The 20,803-nt window shown below is 38.6% G+C and overlaps 1 protein-coding gene across 7 annotated transcripts in view; it reads right to left on the minus strand.

Moving 5' to 3' along the window:
* Positions 1-20,803, minus strand: part of dpp6b (dipeptidyl-peptidase 6b) — a 146,275-nt gene that overhangs the window by 48,394 nt on the left and 77,078 nt on the right. For all 7 annotated transcript variants that reach the window (XM_088085525.1, XM_088085524.1, XM_088085521.1 and 4 more), the window contains 6 exons: positions 16,775-16,873; positions 8,239-8,333; positions 8,053-8,127; positions 7,531-7,583; positions 6,990-7,071; positions 686-806 (listed from right to left, as the gene is read on the minus strand). In XM_088085525.1, the coding sequence (XP_087941651.1) occupies positions 686-806; positions 6,990-7,071; positions 7,531-7,583; positions 8,053-8,127; positions 8,239-8,333; positions 16,775-16,873 (525 nt within the window). The remainder of the gene's footprint in view (positions 1-685; positions 807-6,989; positions 7,072-7,530; positions 7,584-8,052; positions 8,128-8,238; positions 8,334-16,774; positions 16,874-20,803) is intronic.

Here is a 20,803-nt window from a genome sequence, read left to right on the forward strand (position 1 = left end):
AAGGCTAGTAACTAAAAGTGATCTGGCTTTTACCATCAGGGCGCCTACCCTCTGGAAATTAAATCATTGCTTAAATCATGTTTTTGTAGGAAAGCTTTCCATTTTAATGACTGATGTGTACATTTGTAATATGGAAATGTTGTGCTTTATGTCCTTTTGCTCTGTGCACACTTTTATAGATACCCTGTCACAGGACCTATGGTCCTCGGACACAGGTCTGCTCTCCACCTCTCACACCAGCCCGTGAACTCTGACAGAGACATTCAGTGTGGCAGCTCACACCCTCTCAAAACTTTTCCGGCAGAGATTCGCGAAGCCTTCCATTTTTTTTTAAAACCTGTTGAAAACCCATTTGTTCACCAAGGTTAATGGCCTCTAGCTCATTGATCTCCAACAATCATTGCTATTATTTTTTCCATTCTTGTTTGCTCTTTGTTTTCATTTTCATTTTGTTCATTTATCTATTTACTTTTTTTTCTTACTCTGTAAAGCGGCCTTGGGTACCTTAAAAGGCACTATATAAATTCAAATTATTATCATCATATAATATAATAATAATAATAATAATAATAATAATAATAATAATAATATGATGATGATGATGATGATGATGATGATGATGATGATGATGATGATGATGAGTTTGATTGCGTTTGTGGCGTAACTGTGTTGGCAGTCGTCTTACCCTCGTACAGCCAGTCAGTGAGGCCATTAAAGACGACTCCCTCCTTCCCAGTGGAAACAAGGCGGATCGCTCGGTTATCTACTGTTGATCTGTAGTAGATGTTGTTTTCAAATATGAAGATCTGAACAAAGAGAAGCAGAAGAAAAAACACGATTAGTCTCTGTATCACTGTGGGGATAGTGTGTACCATTGTGCTTTACGTTTCAATACTGGCAGTGGAACTCACACACACCACTGTGCACTGTGTGCTGCTGCTAAATGGCTATTTATGTATATCCGCAGACTTTTGCATTGGTTGGTTTATGTATAGATCTCTGCTTGGGCTACTTCCTTTTTATCTCTGTACACACAAGTAAAAACCACAATCAATATGACACGCTCTAACAATATTTTACAGTTGTTGCCTCTCAAGGTTCAAATGCAACTTGGCAAACAAAAACACGGTTTTAAATACACTGCCCTTCTTCCTTGAATAATGTACACAGAATAAAAAACAAAAAACTGTTTCAGGATATTGTGTTCACATATTGTACTGTATGTTTGTGTTTATTCTTGTTACAATGTTTGTGCTGCCCTCTTGGCCAGGTCACTCTTGAAAAGAGATTTTTACCTAATTGAATAAAGGATATACTTAAGGGATAATTCCTGATTATGGACATTATTCCGCTTATACCATTTTTTATTGTATGCTTTTTGCAATAAAGGTTGTCAAAAACCATCTCTTGATTTCTCTGATAACACCTGAGGGTTTACCTAATGCCTGGAACAACCATTACCGCCCCATAAGGTTCTTATGCAATGGAAAAATTGGAAAGTTCAGTAAATAGGACGACCCTTAGATATGACTTAGCCATGGGAGGTATTTCTCGCTGCTCAGCACAGAACCCTTTGGCCCCACTTTCAGCCAGAAAGCAAGCAATATGCTAGCAAAATTCACAGACACCCTGCAGTAAATTCGAATTAAGTTTTTGCCTAGACCATAGTATAATATATCTGTAAATATAATAAATATATGTATATCACTTTAAGTTAATTAATATTCACACACCATACACTTACAATACACTTACATACAACCATGAATATATTTTAAATGCAGAGCCTGATATTTCCCTCAGGGAAAACTAATGCTGCTCTGTGTCTCCTGTGTAACTGTCTTTGGGAAATGTTTCATTGAGATGCCCATTTTAATGTTTTTCTTCCATAAATTCACAAATGTTTAAGTTCATATAGTCATTAAAAGTATAATAAATAAGTGGTTTATCCTTTGAAACCTAAGCAAATTGGTCCGATTTCTTAAAATTCATGGGTAGAAGGCATTGAGCAACTTAATGAGACATGGCACAAAAATCAGTGAGAAATTAGTAAAAAGTTACTAGAAATGTACCTAAAATTAATACTACACACAACAAGAAATTACCTCCAAAAAGTGCTGAAAATTGAATATATGTATATATGTATATATTCTTCTGAAAATTTGAAATATATAGTTAGAACAATTATGAGTGTAGTTTTCTGGATAATTTTCTTAGTTTTGTTTCCCCCCTTTAAAACAAAACAAATCATTTTCAGGTCCTCTTGTCACTGTTTACTAATTTCTTGCAATTTGTAGGCCATTTTTTGCCAAGTCGTTCACTGCCTTTTCCCTCAATGTTTTGCTCATGTTTCAAAGGGTTAAACAACTTTTCGAAGGTATCTAAACACAGCACAAGAAAACTGCTGTTGATCCAGGTATCAAAGAATTAAAAGGTAACATTGTAAAAAAAAAAAAAAAAAAAAAGTGCCAATAATACTATGCTTAAATTTACATCTACATTTCCCATGGTGCAAAGCTGAGACAACTTTTTCTCAGCCCCTGTGTCTGACATCTCTATCTACAGTATGAGCCTTTCGGTTAAACCCACCTGTGGGTTTTTAATCACAACATGACTTTATCTAAATCCAGAAACACCTACTCAACAAGCTAACACAGTCTCAGACAACACCTGCCTTAAGCACCGTATTAACGGATATTTGCCTAATTACAGATCGAGCTGCCTTTCTCTCCAAAGCAGTATGAAACCCTTTCTGTTGCTAATCGAAGCGCTGGAGCTGGCTGATGCCCTGCAGGCACGTACAAACATCTTTTTTCCCCCTGTGTTTATTGAGACATTATGCTGTCTCCTGAGGGTGGGCGACGGCTGAGCTAAACTGCGGGATAGACTGTTGATTGAAGCAGCAGCGATGGCACCGCCTGAAGGAATTAAGACACACCGCTGGCAGATGAGTGTGTGACACTTAAAACCCTCCGTCAATCCACTCCAGTGTTTTCGCTGCTTCGCCTGGTGCCAGTACGCGGGACATGAATGTGGGATTGATCGGTATCTGAAGCAACTGGGCTGTCAGCTGAAGCCTCTTCAGTTAAATCCGAGCCTTAAATAGCCGGCACAGGAATCAAAACAGAGAAAGACATGGCTCCTTTTACTCTGATCCATGGCGGCTGTTGAGAAAATCAAAGTTTTATATTGTGGGATCAACATCTGAGGAAAAAAAGATCAATGCAGGGTTGTGTAAAGCAAAGGAAGCTGGTGGTTGGCGTATGTTGTGAAACCGCCATGGGACGAAATAAAATCATAGGCAGCTTTCAAAGAGTTACATAAAAATCAAATTTTCAGTATTCTAATTATTATCAATTACATTTGCTGCCTCAGAAAACTGATTCGGCTTCACAATATGATTAAAGGAGAAACATGAAGTCTCCAGGTTCGAGGAACTCGTTGACTGCAGAGAACCCGTTATAGCGTTGATCCTGAATGGCCTCTAAAAGGCAGGTGGCAATCCATTGACTTATACGCTCACCCGTTCAATGACTTTTCAGTCTTTAAGGGATTTAGATGAGAAAAGAAGAAAATAAACAAACCGCTTCATTTCAAAAGTGTGGAGAGATGAAAGTAGCAACATCAAAGATACCTGTGGAGCTGGAAAAGCAGGGTTTCTTATTTGTGTGTGAATGTGTGTTCATGTGCCTGTGTGGTTGTGAAATATTGCTACACGATACCTTCATTTGTCTCTCTCTTAAACCCATCCCTTTCTTCTTCTTCCTCCTTCTTCTTGTGTCAATGTAATCTCTTTTTCAGGTGTGTGCGTGTGTGTGTGTGTGTGTGCGCGTGTGTTGACCCAGCCTCACTGATTGCTCTGTCACGGTAGAGTAATTGCTTGCGGCTTAATGAAGGGAGCGTCACAGGATCCATCTTACTGTACTGCCACAAATACTCACACGCACCTTTAAGTGCCGATGAAGCACCTGATTTTAAATCTCTCTAATTCTAATAAACTTAGAAACTCATCCAGAATAAGTGAGGGTGAAAAAAAGTAAAACATGTCCGACATCGCCGGGTCAGACAGAGACAAAAGACAAGAGCTCATCTCATTTTTCTCACATGACCTCGGCTGTTCATTAAATCAAACACGGAGCTACAGTAACAGCAGTGTGGAAGGAACAATCAGGTACACTATTACCGTATGCAAATTAATCGTCTTTCCTCTCTCAGAAGGCAGAGTCTCATCGCACACTTGAAATGTTAATATTTTCTCACAGCAATGTATCTGTAATTTAAGCAAATGATACGATAAGAGCAATTATGGAGGAAGAGAAAGCTTTGAAGTCATAGCTGATGAAACATGGGGCGGTCTGTTGTCTAAGCACCGCAATCCAAACAGAAACTAATTTAAAGTCAACAAGGTGAAAAAAAGGAAAGAGAATTGCAGTAGGCGAGAGAATAGAGCAAAAGATTAGCAGGTGCTTGTGTCAATGGCAGCTTGTCAAAGCATGAGGCCAACATATTTTTGTTATTGTCAACAAATTGCATTAAGAGACCAAACCTGACAATGTTTAAACCGTCTCTCAGTTGACTTTACTGCCCTATTTGTGGCACTTTTTTTTAACTGAATATGTAAATCGTTAAATTCGTGCCACAAACATATAATTTCATTTTTTAGAAAGACTAAAAAATTTGCTGTAACAGCAGGGCACTGTGACTTTTGGCCAGGGTTAATCAAATAGGAGTCAATTTTCCATTTGTTTGGGGTCTATTTTCAGCTGCTGATGAATGCACATTTGGTTCACTAATAGTGAATGTTTCCAGCAGCAGGATGGAGAATGTTGGATCAAATAAAATGCTCATGTTACTTGTACATGTTGTTTGTTTTATTGATGTTTTAGTGGCAAATTTAACATCTGGCCTTGGGACATAATTAACATTTTGGCTAACACTGGGTCATTTACAGTGATGTTGATAAATGTGCAATGCTCTTGAGAATGAATAAATAAAATAAATAAAAAAATCTACACAGCACCTTTAAAAACTGTGTTTGCAAAGTGCTTTGACAGACAAAGCGAAAACAGAAATAGCACACTCAGAAGGCAATATAGCAACAGAGACTTAAACAGTCCCACCAAAACATGGGTGAGACAAAACTAAGGTGAGTTAGGATAAAATTAAAACAAGAAGACGAAATATGCAAAATGCAAGGCACAAAAAATAAATAAAATTAACACTGATAAAATAAGCTCTTGTACAACACAACAGCTATACTTAAAGGCTGAGCGTTTCCTAATCTTTGTCTGGTCACTCGAACTTAGACATACAGTACATCTCGAATGGGTATTTGCTCAAGCAACAGATGCTGTCTCTCATTTTCAAATTGACTGGCATGTCCTTTGAGACATGGACAATCTCAGTTGTTCATGTTTTCTGATGCAGTGAAGAACTTGTTTGCATCTAAAGGGTTATTAAAAACAAACAGTGAAATGTCTTCATGTACTTATACGGGTCTAACATTTGCCTGTTTCATCTCTGAATCACCACTCGTGAACATACAGTCAATAAAAAGTTCATTAGAAACCTGACATGTTTTATCGAATTTATCAAAAGATAAATTACTGTTCTGCTACAACTGAATGTTTCTTGACTTCGCAGCTCGTTATGAATGCAGTCAGGGATGAAAGTTTAAAAATAATCAAAAATAGGTCACTTTTTGGATGAAGATGTGTTGAATCCAAAGACTTCAGGCAAATAGTTTAGCAGCTTTATTCTTTAACTATTTCAACACTTTAAATGCTATTCAAAGCTACTTTTAAAAGTTTACTCCTCATATCATGTAGTCAATAATCTGAAATACAGAAAAGAAAAATGGAAAGGAAATGCTCAATAGAACTGCAATGAAACCAGATTGAAAACACAAATTTTGTTTGCCCAGTTGGAAAAATTGTCTCCAATCAGCTGGTGCGCTTTACAAACTCTGTCCCCAAATGTGGCTGATGACACTGTTATTTCTAAGTGATCAGATCAGATTTGTGTGTCCAGACATAAACAATCCATCTGAATGGGTTGCTGTGGCAACAATGTAGGTGTCCACTCTGTAGCTGCGCTGGTGACGCAGCTTCCTAACACAGAGGTGTGAAACGGAGGTCCATTATTATTTCCAAGCAATGCTGTCAGGCCACGTTTCAGAATTCCTTTTTTAAGGCATCTTTCTATTTTGTCTTTCGTAGTATTCTGTTAGTAGCAGCATGTTTTCTGCTAAGCACCAACATCCATCTCTCTGGATTGGACGTTGTTGTCATGTGTCGCGTGGCACGTTACACAAAAGATGCATCTTTAGAATTTAAAAACATTTCAAACGACTTCGAAAAGCGTTTTGAATCTGTTTTGCCAATATTGCATTTAATGTGTTATTTCTGCAGTGCAGACTTACTAAAATAAACTCGGATACAATCTTTTTGAAGGTCTGTCCGAAGGTGAGGACCAGCAAAGATGTCCTCACTTTAAAAAAAAAACTCACTTTCAAGGTCTAAAACTTGAACACAAGTACACACACACACACACACACACACACACACACACACACACACACACACACACACACACAGAGAAGAAAAAAAACACACAAAAAACTGTGTGCCATGTGTTTGCTCCCCCACCAGCAACCCCAGATTGTCCAAGCCATGGGTTGTGCCACCTAGTTGCCATCTGCCGCTGTGTCTCTCACCAGCTCGAGTGTTGTCATGAAGTTGTGAAATCGAAAATTATTTGGCTTCAGTGACATTCATGGAGGTCAAAGCAAGGCGAGCTAACCCCAGAAATCCTTAAAGTGGTCATTACAGTGCACATAAACCTCTTATCGCTGCAGCATTTGTCTGTTCTACTGTGAAAAACCATAAATCACTACTGTGCCTCGTCGGCAATGCCAGGCTGAATCTGACAGATCTCCACCAGTCTGCCAGGATTCACAGAGTGTAATCTCGAGGGTACGGCCTCCCTACCAGCTGCTCGCCTCGAGGTCCCCATCCAGCAAACTGCAGGACAGCTTCATGCACTTCAGGCGGCTTCAAAGGCCAAGTTTCTCTGTGGAGACGACACATTAAAGAACCAATGTAGTATTTGTCTGTATGTCCACAATCTGTATCTGAAAACAAATGCACAGTCAGACAGAAGAAGAAAGAAGTTGTGTGTCTTTTTGGCTCGATCCCTCACTGTGGGCTTCATCAATCATCCACATCCTTTTTTTAGCACAAGCTGACTTTACGTGGCTCACAACAAATACAGAACAGCAGGGAAATAAGTAGACATAGATGGATGAAAGGCTAAAAACAGGCCAGGCTGAACGCGGTGCACAAAACTAAATTGCACTGTAATGCATTCCCACAAAGGCGGTGAAAGCAGGTAAATGGGGCTGACGTCAGTAGACTGCCTACAGGAGGTCAGGCTGAGGGCAGATTATTGTCTAGTCACAGATCTACAGACAGAAAAAGGACCAAAAGGGGACAGACAATGAAAAGAAAACAAAACAGAAGAGGCACTTACTGTGTCACAAGGCTGTAAATAATGTACTTTGCCACATAGGAATGTTGGTAGATCTGCAGGAACAAACAACATAACATCATAACATCCCGTTAAAAGGAAACTTTGGTGCTTTTCAACCTGAACCCTATTTTCCCATGATTATATGTCTAAGTAACTAATGGAGATAACTATTTTTGAAATTGGACCATCACTGAGAAAGAGTAGAGCAGGGAAACATGCTGCAATGTAACCACTCTGGACATCTGGCACCATAAATTTACTCCTACTAACTCCTACTTAACCAGAAAGAGCCCCACAGTCCCCCCCTCAGCCATCAGACTGGATATAAATCAACACTAATTCCAAGCTAATTGCCAGCTGCAGTGCTCTTTTTCAATACTGGACCTGTTTCCAAAATTGTTGTCTCCATTAGTCACAAAAACATGGGAAAATATGGTTAAAAAATACATCAAATTAAATTTACAACAGGATAACTTTTGGGAAAGTAAGATGATGCAAGGAAGCATTTGGAAGGTTTCTTACTGGTTTTACTTCAAAGGCAAACAAGACATGTTGCATGTCGGGAGACACTTGGTACCGGTCGGCTTTGGCTCTGTCCTGGATGGGGTCAAAAACACATTCACAGTAGTACCACACCCAGCGGTAGAGAGTATAGTTACTACTCATAAAGTAAACTGAAAAATGTATACGCAGGAGGACAATACTCACAAAAAACTGGTTCAGCACGACAACAGTTCTCTCCATTGTGTCAACATTAAGTTTGACAACATCTCCTTCCCTCGTACGATACAGCAGCTCATTTCCTGTAAATGGAAAATAAAACACAGATAAACAATCAGAGAAGGAGATGGTAGAAACTGTACCAGCAGGGGTCTAAAAACGTATTACTCAAAAGTCTGCATCTGATTTTTATTCAAGGTAAGAGGTCTCTAACAACTGGCAATAACAAAAAAAAGCATTTAATCAGCTCACTTAGAACTTTTATGCAAGATACATTCAAGTTCAAAACAGTCAAAATAGTCAAAATGCAATCGAGCCTAGAGGGAGAAATGGCATTATTTGCCTGCAGCCGGTTGCTTAAATCATCGACACAATTATTCTCAATTAATTAACATCACATCACACATGACAGGGCCAGTATGAATCTGCAGCAGCAGACACAGCTCAGTGAGTTCCTGATTCAGGCATGTCTTTTTTATTTGAAAACTTAACACTCTGGGTTTCAGTACAACACTGTGCAACTGGATACTGGACTTCTTCACATGCAGACCCCAGAGAGTTCGGATTGGCAGTCACACCCCCTTTACATTAGTGCTCAACACCGGAGCCCCCCAGGGCTGTGTGCTCAGCCCCCTTCTGTTCACACTGTACACCCATGACTGCACTCCCAGACATCAGGAGAACTCTACTGTAAAGTATGCGGACTACACCACCATCATCAGCGGTATTATAAACAGCAGAGCTGATTGTTGATTTTAGAAAGAAGGAGGCAAAGACACACACCCCTGTCTGCATCAGTGGAGCTGAGGTGGAGCAGGTGACCAGCTATAGGTTCCTTGGAATAATCACTGAGCACCTATGTTGGTCATCACACATCACCACCCAGGTTAAAAAAGCACAGAAAAGGCTCTGCTTTCTACGGAAACTCAGGAAGGCTAAATTCCAGAGCAAGATCCTGGTTAACTTCGACAGAGGAGCAATAGAAAGCATGAAACATCATGAACTGGCATGGTTTGTGCACGGCCCAGGACAGGAAGGCTCTACAGCCCAGAACATCACTGTTCCCATCTACAGAGCATCATGGACCTCGGTGAAGTGAGGCGTCTGCACAGAGTCCAAAGGATACTGAAAAACAGCAGCCACCCAGCCACAGTCTGTTCACCCCGCCACAGTCTGTTCACCCCGCATCTGGGATCTGCTGCAGTACCACCAGACTACAGAGCAGCTTCTTTCCCCATAAACTAAAAAAAAAAGACTAATAAATCTACCTTGTACCTTGTACCTTTATTGTTTTTTACATTAGTTGTTTTTTGGGGGGCACTTTAAACCAGCCGTAAACACAACATATTATAATGACCTTTTAAGCTGACATGATAAACAGTTGCATATTGACACACTCAGCAGATGTGGAGCAATACTAGCATTAATTTTAAGTCTTGTTTCTGTCAACCTGATAAATGCAAATCCAATATTCACTCTCTTTCAGCTATGATTAGTCAACATTGTGCTCTTTAGCTCTTAAATCCTCCACCATGTTCACCAGCTAAATGTTAACTCTGTGTGCCATTTGGTGCTGAGCAGGTTGTTGATTTATAGGAGCTTTTTCACTGAAAACAGTTTTAACATAAATTCCCAGTCAGCTTGCAAACATTCCTGCTAAATTCTTACTTTTATGTTAAATGCTGACTAGTTTTCAAACTGCTAGGTCTATCTCAAGGCCTCACTTTCATTTTCAAAACATCTCCCACTGAACAACTGTCTTAAAAAAGGTTGTGAGTGTGTGATGTGTCCAGGCGAGCACTCAGCTCAGCATGTCTTCCCCCGTGGATTTTTCCCAATGCTATTGTCTTTCTGCTGTAGAAGAGTCTCCTCGTTTATTCGAGGAACCCATTAAATGCCAGAGTTGCTTTACTTGGTTACCTTAGCAATAAAAAGCCTGTGCTTTGAAAATATAGGCAAAGTATTTAGCACCGTTGTGCATGTCTTGCCATCATTTGAAGCTTGTCCTTAGGTGGCTTTTAACTCTCTGGATTGCATTTTTTTTTATAGCGGACCTATTATGCTCATTTTTAGGTTAATACGTGTATTTTGGTTTTCTACAAAGTTTAGATGATTTATGGTCAAAAAACACTTAATTTTCCTCATATTGTCTGTGCTGGAACACCTTTATTTACTTTTTTACTGCAATCACTCCTCTCTCAAAAAAGCCCAGTCTGCTTTGACTGGTCCGAGTTTGCGTTTCTTCCGCATCTTGACCTCTGATGATCTCTGTCCCGTCACTGCAGACAGAGGAATGTGGAGCTCTGAACAGGACCAAAAAAATCAGGCTCAACCCAACCAGTTTTTGTCCAAGTCCAACCTGAGCTGAAACCAGCCTTTTTTTTTTGCCTGAGCCCAATTAAAAACTGGAATTTCTACCGTTAAAAAAATAAATAAATAAATGTTTTATATATATATATATATATAAAACATTAATTACAAGCTATGGTCTGATTTGTCTCGTTGCATCACTACAAATTTTTATTAAGTTATTTCAGTGGTCTGTCGTCAGCAGTGCGTCTTACACAAAACAGATTTCTCAGAGCGGACTGCGCCCCTCAGTATATCTCCATTTTTGAGTGCAAACAGCAGCCCATCGCAAATCAGCACACAGATGATGATCCCTGCTCTAGTCTCCACAGCATGTTACACAAATCTCTTTCACTACTGGGGAGACAGAAGCAAACACTGCTAATCAAGACGTCTTACAGGCCCTCTATCTCTCTCAGTTTTTCCGTCCATCTCTTGTTTGCTCTCGCCATCTCTCCCCCCTTTTTTCACTATATTGTTCTGATGTTCCCTCATCCTCCTTCTCTATCTATCGCTTCATGTAGCAGTGTACTTGCAGCCAGGGAATGAAAGTATATAGCAGCCCTTTGTATGGTTTAAAATACCCAAAACCAGCATTAAAACTGAACCATAGTATTCCTGTTCCAGCAGGAATATTATCTGAAATGGGGGGGTTTAACAACAACGGCTGATGTTTTGCTGATGTTAGCACATAGCTACATGCAGCAATGTAGGATACATTGCGTATTCATTAGCGTGCCTGGAGCAGGTGACCATGTAAAAAAAATCCATCATGATCTGACAATCTTAAAGCAAAGGTTTTTAAAAAAAACAGATTTGGAAAATGTATTTAGAACAATCTGAAGCCCTGAAAGTTTTTTTGCTCAAAGGGATTAACTTTGGCCATGTTTAACATCAACATTGGAACATTATATATTTAATATATATGACAAAAAAAGAGAAGCATGGTAGGTCCCTTTAAGTTTGTTTGACTCTGTTTGACTTTTATAATGTGAAGACTTCCACAGAAACATCTTAAAACTGTTTTCTTTTCTTAATGGATAAATAAATGCACAGCAAATGTGCCAGGCTCAGGCAATGACACCGTAGCCAAATGAATTTGGGAACACCTGCTTGTGACAGTGAAAATATTCATCTGGTAGACTGTGCAGATTGTTCACTTTGTTGCCAATCTTTAGTGGAGAGGGACACAAACAAGAGTTGAAAATGTCAGTGCATTCTGGGAACTGTGATTACGCCAAATCAATCTGATCTGAGTTGGGAGTCATAAAGAGGAATGATAGTAACTCCACTGCCAAAGTTGGTGCTTCAGTTTCCTCTATAATCATGGTAGATTTTCATGAGTAGACTTAGCCACAGATGTTTCTTGTTAATACCTTTTTTTTCCCGTTATTGAATGATTTTCAAAAGAGTAATATCTGAAATATATAAATGTGTCAGACAGACAGCAGCAGTTATTTATTTTAGAGATCAGCCTGAAGGTCGATTCCTTTGTCTTTGTCTGTGCAAGAAACTCAGAGGTGAGTCCAAAGACTACTGAGGCAAGCGGTGATCAAAGAGCAACGGGGATCAATTACGCACCGCTGTGAAAGAAGCCCACAAAATATTGATGAGGACTACTGAAGTGTGAGGGTGTCCCATTGGGTTTCTTATCAGAAGGTCATTAGCACCAAATAGGAGTTGATTGCATTAAGTTAACTGACAAGATGCAATGTCACACAATTGATTGCCGGGGTTTCGTCAGGTGCTGAGGACGGTTTAATCTCGGTCGTGAATGAAGGGCGCAGAAACACAGGAACTTAACTAATTACACCTTAATGAGCCGGTAATGTAAGTAATCAGAGGAAGAGTCTGCACAGTAGAACAAAAGGACAGATGTAAGGTCGTAATGTGTCTGTCACACAAGCATGAGATGAAAGATTGCATGTGCGCAGATTGTGAATTTATTTATAGATACAACTGCATTTAAACATAAAAGTCACAAGGTGTGTTCATGCATAATCTGTCCGTGCTTTACTGTGGTGAGAGATGTTCTAACTGTTGTCAATTTTGTGTATTTTTGTCATCAGACAAAAACTTTTTATAACCAACAATGATGATCACATAACTATATTTTTACAACACGTGTAAAGCGCTTGTATACTTTATAAACTGGGTCTATAATGTGTAGTGCTTCAAGGGAAATTGACAGGGATTAAAAGAAAAAAAAAAAAAAATCTTGTTTGCACCGAACAATCTTTTCTTCCAGTGGTGCTGCTCAGCTGTAGGCCCGGGCTTTACTATAAAAACAACTGCTTTAAGCTTTCTTTCCTCCCAATTTCTGCAACATTTCTTCACAAGAAAACAGGTTAATCCTTACTTAGGTAGTTCAAATGCAAAAAGGCATGGTTGCATTAATTTTAATGTATTATAGTTTTTATGATTCTGTCCCCTTCTTTTATAATGTTTATATATTCATATTGTTCATTAAACTAGATGTGTAATTTATTATTTTGTCTTTGTGTACCACTGTATTGTTTTCTTGGCTGTATAAGTTGATTTCAGCTGTTTGTAGCACAACTGCCCAAGTAAATTATTCCCTTGGGGACAATTAAGTTTCTTAATTCATCTCATCACATCTTTGAATCTTGCGATTAAAACCAGAGGGGATTGTTGACAAATTCTGTATTTAATGTTTGATACATGGACTATTTATTTAATCAGATTTAAGATGACCAGCTGTCTATAATCTGCATTAAATACAACCATTTACTAGCTTTTTGTGGAGCTTTAACTAACTCAGTTTGCTCTGACCAAACTCTGTGGAAGAGTGCAGGATTTAAATAAAGGTTTCCAAAGAAAGTATCAAGTGCACCCTGGGTTAAGATTTTTTTGTAAAATAAAAAAATATCAATATTTAAGTGATAAACAAATGACAAAAAATATTTGATTAAAAGTGTTTGCTATTAATATGTGAACCTTAAGAACCATAAACCAACCTCTATGTTGAATGCAGATTTCAAAAGATCTATCTGCCTTACTTGTGTCAATGCATGCACATGTTCTCTTTCTCCTACTAAACACATACATGTAAAATGAGAGAGACTTACAGAGTGATGAGGGCGGTAGCTGCTTTCTGAGCTGACTGAAAAAAGGTTATCAGTATGTTAGTATTTGGGTTTAAAGTCCTTTCCAGCTCCCTCTTTTAATTCTCCTTTTCTTCCTGGCATCCCCATTTATGTGCAGGTCCTGGCATAGCAAGGAAATTCACTCCATTATTAGCAAACGGTTCGGCTGAGTAAATCTCTGGTACAAAGAAAGACTCAGACCATTTTCAGCAGAGGAGGTTTTCATTATGAAGCAGGCTACATTTTACTAAAGCAACAATAAATACAACCCTTGTTTTGTTGTTATAATAGGTAATGGTAAATATTTTGGTTAAAACAAAATTTGGTAATCATTGCTTATATTTAGGTTGAACACCATTATTGGTCCCCGTTGGCCCTCGCTATAAGCTGGGCCCCAGAAAGCTGCCCCGTTTTACTCAGTGGTTTGATGAAACAAAGTAATAATATAAACAGAAGAATGAAGGAATTGGATTTTGGTCTTTAAATCATTTAAGTTGTTGTAAAAAGAGATGGTTTACAATGCATTTTTAAGGTGGTGTTTATATTAAGAAGAAATCAACTTCATTCAATATCCTCAGAATTATGACTGCTTTTTTTTTTTAGAAGCATTTACTTGTACTTTTATTTCCAATACCTGAGTGGATTTAATATCATAAAATTACTTTTGATACCTAAGTATTGTCAATATCTGACACATTAACACTTTACTCAAGTAGTTGCAGCCCTTGCTGTACACCTTTCCATGCAGTAAAATTAAACAGTAGCAGCAGTTATTCTTGCTACCAAGAGAGATTGCCAGTGATTCACACTGTTGCACAACGCACAATTAAATCCAGGTACCCATCAAAGAATTAAGTATCATTATGCAGAAGCTAAAAAATATTTCAAGTACTTTTCCTGTCGAACACCAGAGGGCACTGAGTCAGCTGATCCAACATATCCCAGCACAGGTGGCAGCTTCCTACTAGCTACCTTGTCAAGGTCACAGAGGCCACAGCAGACGTGTTCTCCTGTACATCCGTTCAATTTAGACCATCTTACTGTACGCCTAGTGCACCACATGCTGGGTTTGTAGTGCATACAAAACGAGCTTGGTGCATTTGTTTGCCATGGAAACAGAAACTGCTGTAATGAATTGTAATATTTTTGTTTATTTATTTGTATGTTGATTGGGTAGAAACTCATTTAAACAAGAATTTACTAGGTCAAAGATCTCTGTTTTACATTTACTAGGTACATTGCCAGTAGCTATAGAAACAGGCAGGTTTAATGGCCTCTGCAGAGAAAAGTTTATTGTATGAATCCGTTGAGAATCAACAGCGAGGTGAACTGTATGTTTTATTGCTCATTTTCCTCCACAAAGCTCCATTGTTAAAGCTTCCACACTACCTTAATTCTTCTCTCATTTAAATCTTGTAGCCACAGTACACTATGCTCTCTGTTTGCAGAACATGTTCTTTGTGTCTGTACCTATAGTACGTGCATAGTTTGGCAAAGGAGCCACTATGTACGCAGCTCTATATAGCATTTATATAGTTTCAAAGCACTGTTGCAGGAATTTTGTACATCATCATCTATATGCCAATGTCAGGGTGTGTTAAAGCTGGTCTTTTAGTTTTTCTTGTTTTTTTTGCTCACTTACAGCATATACTTTTTAGCATTTTAGTATGGTACTTTTTAGTCTTTCCTTGTAGTCATTTCTTTTTGTGTTTTATATTGTTTGTTTGTAAATTATGTTGCTGCCTCTCTTTGCCAGGACACTTTTGAAAAAGAGATTTTTAATCTTAAGAGGTTTCTCTGGTTAAATAAATAGATAATACTTTTTCTTGGATACCCCACATGTACATATCAATGGTAGCACAACTAGTTTCAGAGACTTTAAAGCTTTACTATCTGATGTTTAGTGTGACTCTTGCAATTGTCTCTATCAATTATATTTTGTGCTGGATTGTTGGTTTACTGACTATGAATGAAGTGACACTTCACTCCAAAATCAAAAATACACGTTTTTCCTCTAACCTGCAGTGATAGTGAACAGTGAGCGTGAGTAGTTTGTTTTGGTGTGAGTTGCAGAGTGTTTGAGATGTCTGCCTTCTCTTGAGTATAATGGACATAGATAGCTCTCCACTTGTGGTGCTCAAGGTACCCAAAAAATTAATCTCAAAAACTCAACAGCAATGTCCCTATACAGAAATCACCAGCAGTTTCATGTAGGAACTTTTTTTTATACTGATCTACAGCTGCCATCTGTATCACAACACAGAAGGAACTCATGGACGAGAGGCTTTTGCACATGAAAGTGCAAGATGTAAACATTAGTAACGTCCACCTTGGCTGAGCTGTAAAGTTATCTGGCTCAGTGGCGCCAGGTGAGCTAGTAGTAGATGCACACTTCCCTTTACGTATTGGCATGGTTGGCAGGTGCTGTTTGGTGGAAAGAAAATAGTTCCTACATGAAGTGCTCTCAAAAAAGTGAGCAGATTATCTTGATTAACCAGGTCATGATTTCTGTAGAGAGACATTGCTGTTGTTTAAAAATAAATATTGGAAACAGGCAGACATCTCTTCGGCAGGAATCGCCAACACTCTGCAACTCACACCAAAACAATCCGATTGATAAAAAGCCCCATAGCTAAGGAGAAAAATGTGTATTTTTGATTTTAGGATGAACTGTCCCTTTAAGGGCTACAGTTTTCAATAAAATGTCCTACTCTGATCATTTTCTGGTAAGATATTTATTCAAAAAACTTTCATAAGAGAATCTTTTTTATTCATAGATTTTACTCCTCACGCTTCAGAAAGAAGATGAAGGTCTTTGTTTGCAATGTAATGCTACGTGCAAGGTAGTAAGTACTCTATGTTCTCTATTTTTTGAGGTCTTATAAGCTCATTTGGTCTATACACTCCCATGTGCAAAACACAATAAACAACTATAACTCTATGGAGAATTCAATACAGTGGGCCAGATTTTAATACTGCTGATATATTCTGAAACATGGACAACAGAGATGCCTGTCTGGATATTTTTTGACACGAGATAGACGCTAAATACCAAACTGTTCACTCACCGCTGAGCCATTTGGCGTCTGGGTCGTGGATGTGAAGATCTGGACCGAAAACATCCTCTATAGTCACTTTCTTCTTAAGGGCGAGGCTGTCATCTTCACCTGTCAAGTGCATCAACAAATGATAAATAAATATGCGTGAGTTGAATCTGACATACAGCAGCTCATAGGTCTATGTGAGAGCGTCTTGATGTGGATGATTCTTGAAGAAAACTTCAAGTTGTCCTCGAGTCTGGTGAGATTTATTAGCATTTCAAGCGGCTGAGTTTTCTGAATTCAGAGCAAAAAAACTGAAGAAAATCCTTTGACTTTCTCGTCAGCGTGTTGCTTTGCTCAGGGGGCTGCAGCCTCATACCAAAACTGTCACCATCTCACTGTTATACTGTTCTTTTCTCTCTGGAGATGGCACCTCCAACAACTATTCCCAAGTATAGATGGAGCAATTTAGAACAAGGTACAAACAAGAAAGAGGCCTCTGGTATTGCACTATTGATCTGAGAGCATCAGTTCACATCTGCCTGCTCGTTTTTTCAGCAGCAGGGGGGGAAGACTTCTTCCAATCCCAAAAAACTCCAAATGAGATCTGAAGCCGACAGCTGAACTGAAGGTGAAGCAGACAACAGGGGTATACACATGAGTTAGTGTTTGAGCCCTTTGACTGTCTTCTACCACACCTTTGCTCACGAAACAACCGTCAGACACGAGTTGTCGAAATGCCTGACAGCCCGTTGTTACTGTACAAAACAGCACGCTGACAGATTCTTCGGCAGGCTTCCTGTTGTGACTGAGCAGTGAGATCTGAGTGTGTAAATACCATGTCAGACATTGTAAAGATTTTATCGTCTTGAAAAATCGGTGAAATTCTCTTGTCTGAGAAGAAGCTGCAGAGTGAGGGGAGAAAGCTCATTTCCAACGCGAGGCAAATGGTATCTCTGATGCTGTGCCAATCTGACAAATGGCTGGAGCTATTACTGCATAATCATCGCCATTAAACAGGCCTGAATGGTATTATACATTAAAAGGGCCATTACCTAGTGAAATGATGACCCCGCCTCCATGTAAAACCAGTACACAACCACAACTGAAGAAAGCAAATCATCTGTAAAACCTTGCCCCCCTGAAAGAAGGTCATCAAATTACAATGAGCAGCCTGAGCTTCAAGAAAAGGCAGAAGAAGAAAGAAAGAAGAGGAAGAAGATTCATCTGAGTTGTGTTCCTAATACAGCTTGTTTGTAAAATGTGTATAAACTGAGGGACTGAACACCTAAACAGGCTGGTGTGTGCGTATAAATGCTCGTTTCTTTGTTAGTGTGTTGGCAGAAAATCCGCACAAATTAATTTTAGGGCTTCAGGTTTGATGGTTTTTGGGGTTGTTTTTTTGCTGGTGTATTATTTATAATTTGGTGGCACATCATAGAAACACTAAATTTTCACCAATGATCGGAAGTTGTGTGCAAATGCAGCTCAAAAAATATGACCCCAATCCACCCGATGAGGGTGCTACAATTAAAGGTCAATAAACTCCTCTGTCGTAAGTCTGATTTAAACAAAACTGTATGAACATCCATCGTCTCAAGTGCCATCCACCAGGGTAGATTTTCCACCATGTTGAATTTTAGGTCCCATAGGTCCCATTTGTACCACATTTTCTGTTGATCATTATTGGACCAAGCGTATGAAAAGTTGCATAAAGCTTGTTGATATCTCATTGTTTTTTTGAAGATTTTGACCAGTGAGCTTTAAGGGGCATAGCACAGCACATAAAAAGTCCTAACTCTACAACTGTGGGGTCAAATTGTAATAAGACTTGCAGGATATGTCCACATAAGTACCTTTAACGCAGACTGAAAGATTAATTCAAATCAACCATTAGAGGGTGCTACAAATGCTAAAAATTGTTTTGTATTAAACATTCAGTTTGTCCGACACAAACCTCTTGATATGCTTTATCACAATGTTGAACCACATGTGAAAAATTATTCTGAAATCGCTTAATAAGGGTCCCTATCAGTTCGAAACAAGTGCAAAAGGCCCGGCACAAAATTTGACATAGTTTGCCCAAATATCACCAAACTCAGTGGAGCTCTTTAATGAGGCAGTTAAACCATGTCCCCAAAACTTTTTATGCTTTTTTTTTTAACTGTTTGCTTCTGTGTTTTTAGTCTGTTTGTTAAATTCTTCACATTGCTTTGTTGGCCAGGATTTTGATTTTGAGGATCTCAATGGGTTAAATTAATAAAAATAAATAAAATGCATTCTCAGGTGACCAACAGGGGGCGACATTGCCGATGAGGTGTGTTGCCTGGCACCAATTTTGTTGCAAAAGAATGAGAGTTTATCCAATGATCAGAAAAAACATGTTACTTATCTTTAATTCAAGTGTCTGAAACTCAAAGGCCTTGATCCTTCACGACTTTAAACTTTTATGGTTCATGCTGGCCTGAACCCCAGAATTTAATTTTAAAAGTTACTTATTTGCAAGATTGTGGTTATTGCTCAACATTCCAGCCATTTTCTAATGAATCTAAGCTGCACAATCTAACATCTGGCCGGCACATTGCATTCAAAGATTTTCACACACTGTGTGTTTTGATGCACATCCAGGACAATTCATCCATCAAACACATTTTCACATTTCTAAACATTTTCAAGTATTAAAATAATCTGTGTAGAGGTTTGCTGGCAGATTGTTGGCAGAGGTGTGTGGTTTCTGAGTTTCATCTGCGAGGTGTGAAATGTTTTGATGTTCTCAGTTTGAAGCCCAATTTATGTGTAGAATATTTGTAAACTGAGGCAGAAAACAGTGAGTGTGAGTGAGTGAATATTGCGTGCATTGTAGCCTTTTTCAGGGAAATTGTGATGTCAATCTTTGTATGTTTTTAGAAAGTCTCGAAAAAAAAAACCTTGTGTCACATCCTAAGAAACAAAGGATCAAGGACTTTTCATATTTTACAGCTATATATTCATGAATCTAAAATGCTTACTTTGGCACACTGTATCCCATGAATGCCTCTTACTATGTGCATAACCATGTGTATATGAATTTGGTTCAGTGACAACTCTGAAAGTCAGACATCAGATACATAAAGGACACGACATCCTGCACTGACATGAATGTGCACATTTGGTGCATATCATCCAGTATGAACAAATCCAGACTCAGATTACAAATTTTCCTACCATTTTCTATTTATACAACAGTCAATAAACATGATTGTGCATCCTTTGAAGACTGCCCTCTTTATATTAGGGCTCTGCAATATGGGCTATAAATAATATTGCAATACTTTTAGGCTATATCGTGATACACAAGATATATCATGATATTTTGAAATGTCCTCCCAACTACTGTAGACTCCAAAAATACTAAACTACTAAATCACCTACAGTTACAGTAAAGTTAAACAAAGTAGCAACTGCTATAATGAAATTAAAGTACTGTTATGATATAGCTAAACAAGAAATTGCTATAATAAAATATATTAATGTGGAACCACTGATGCTTTTATTTTGCAGCACCTGGCTTGTCTCGGGCTGGGAGTGTTGATGTTTGTGCTGTGGAGTCTGAGCTTTTGGTCAACAGTTAGCTTTAATTAGTTAGCAGAAAGTTAAACTGTTACTGCAGCATCATTGAATGCTAACATTTATTCCTGTGAGCAGGAGACACACTAACATCACTCCAGTTCATATATTAATAATATTTGCAAGTTGCACTGGTGCTAATTGGTTGCAAAGTGGGACTAAGTAGTCTGACAGTGTCTGATGCCCTGCAGATACAAAAATACACACCTTACCTGCTCACACTATCCCTTAAAGAGTGGTCTGGATGGGCGCAAGTGACATATAATGTTGGTGAGTCTTTTTTTTTCTGTCAGAGCAAGAGAGCCTCGTACCAGCAGCTTAAAAAATATTACAATTTAAACTTAATGTTTGCAATATAATCACTTTATACATCCCTAATGAAACAAGCCGCGATACATCGATACTCTGAATGATAGTGTGTGTGTGTGTGTGTGTGTGTGTGTGTGTGTG

This window comes from Plectropomus leopardus, chromosome 12 (assembly GCF_026936395.1).
Source record: "Plectropomus leopardus strain MGB_pleo_1.0 chromosome 12, ASM2693639v1, whole genome shotgun sequence".
Taxonomy (NCBI): domain Eukaryota; kingdom Metazoa; phylum Chordata; class Actinopteri; order Perciformes; family Serranidae; genus Plectropomus; species Plectropomus leopardus.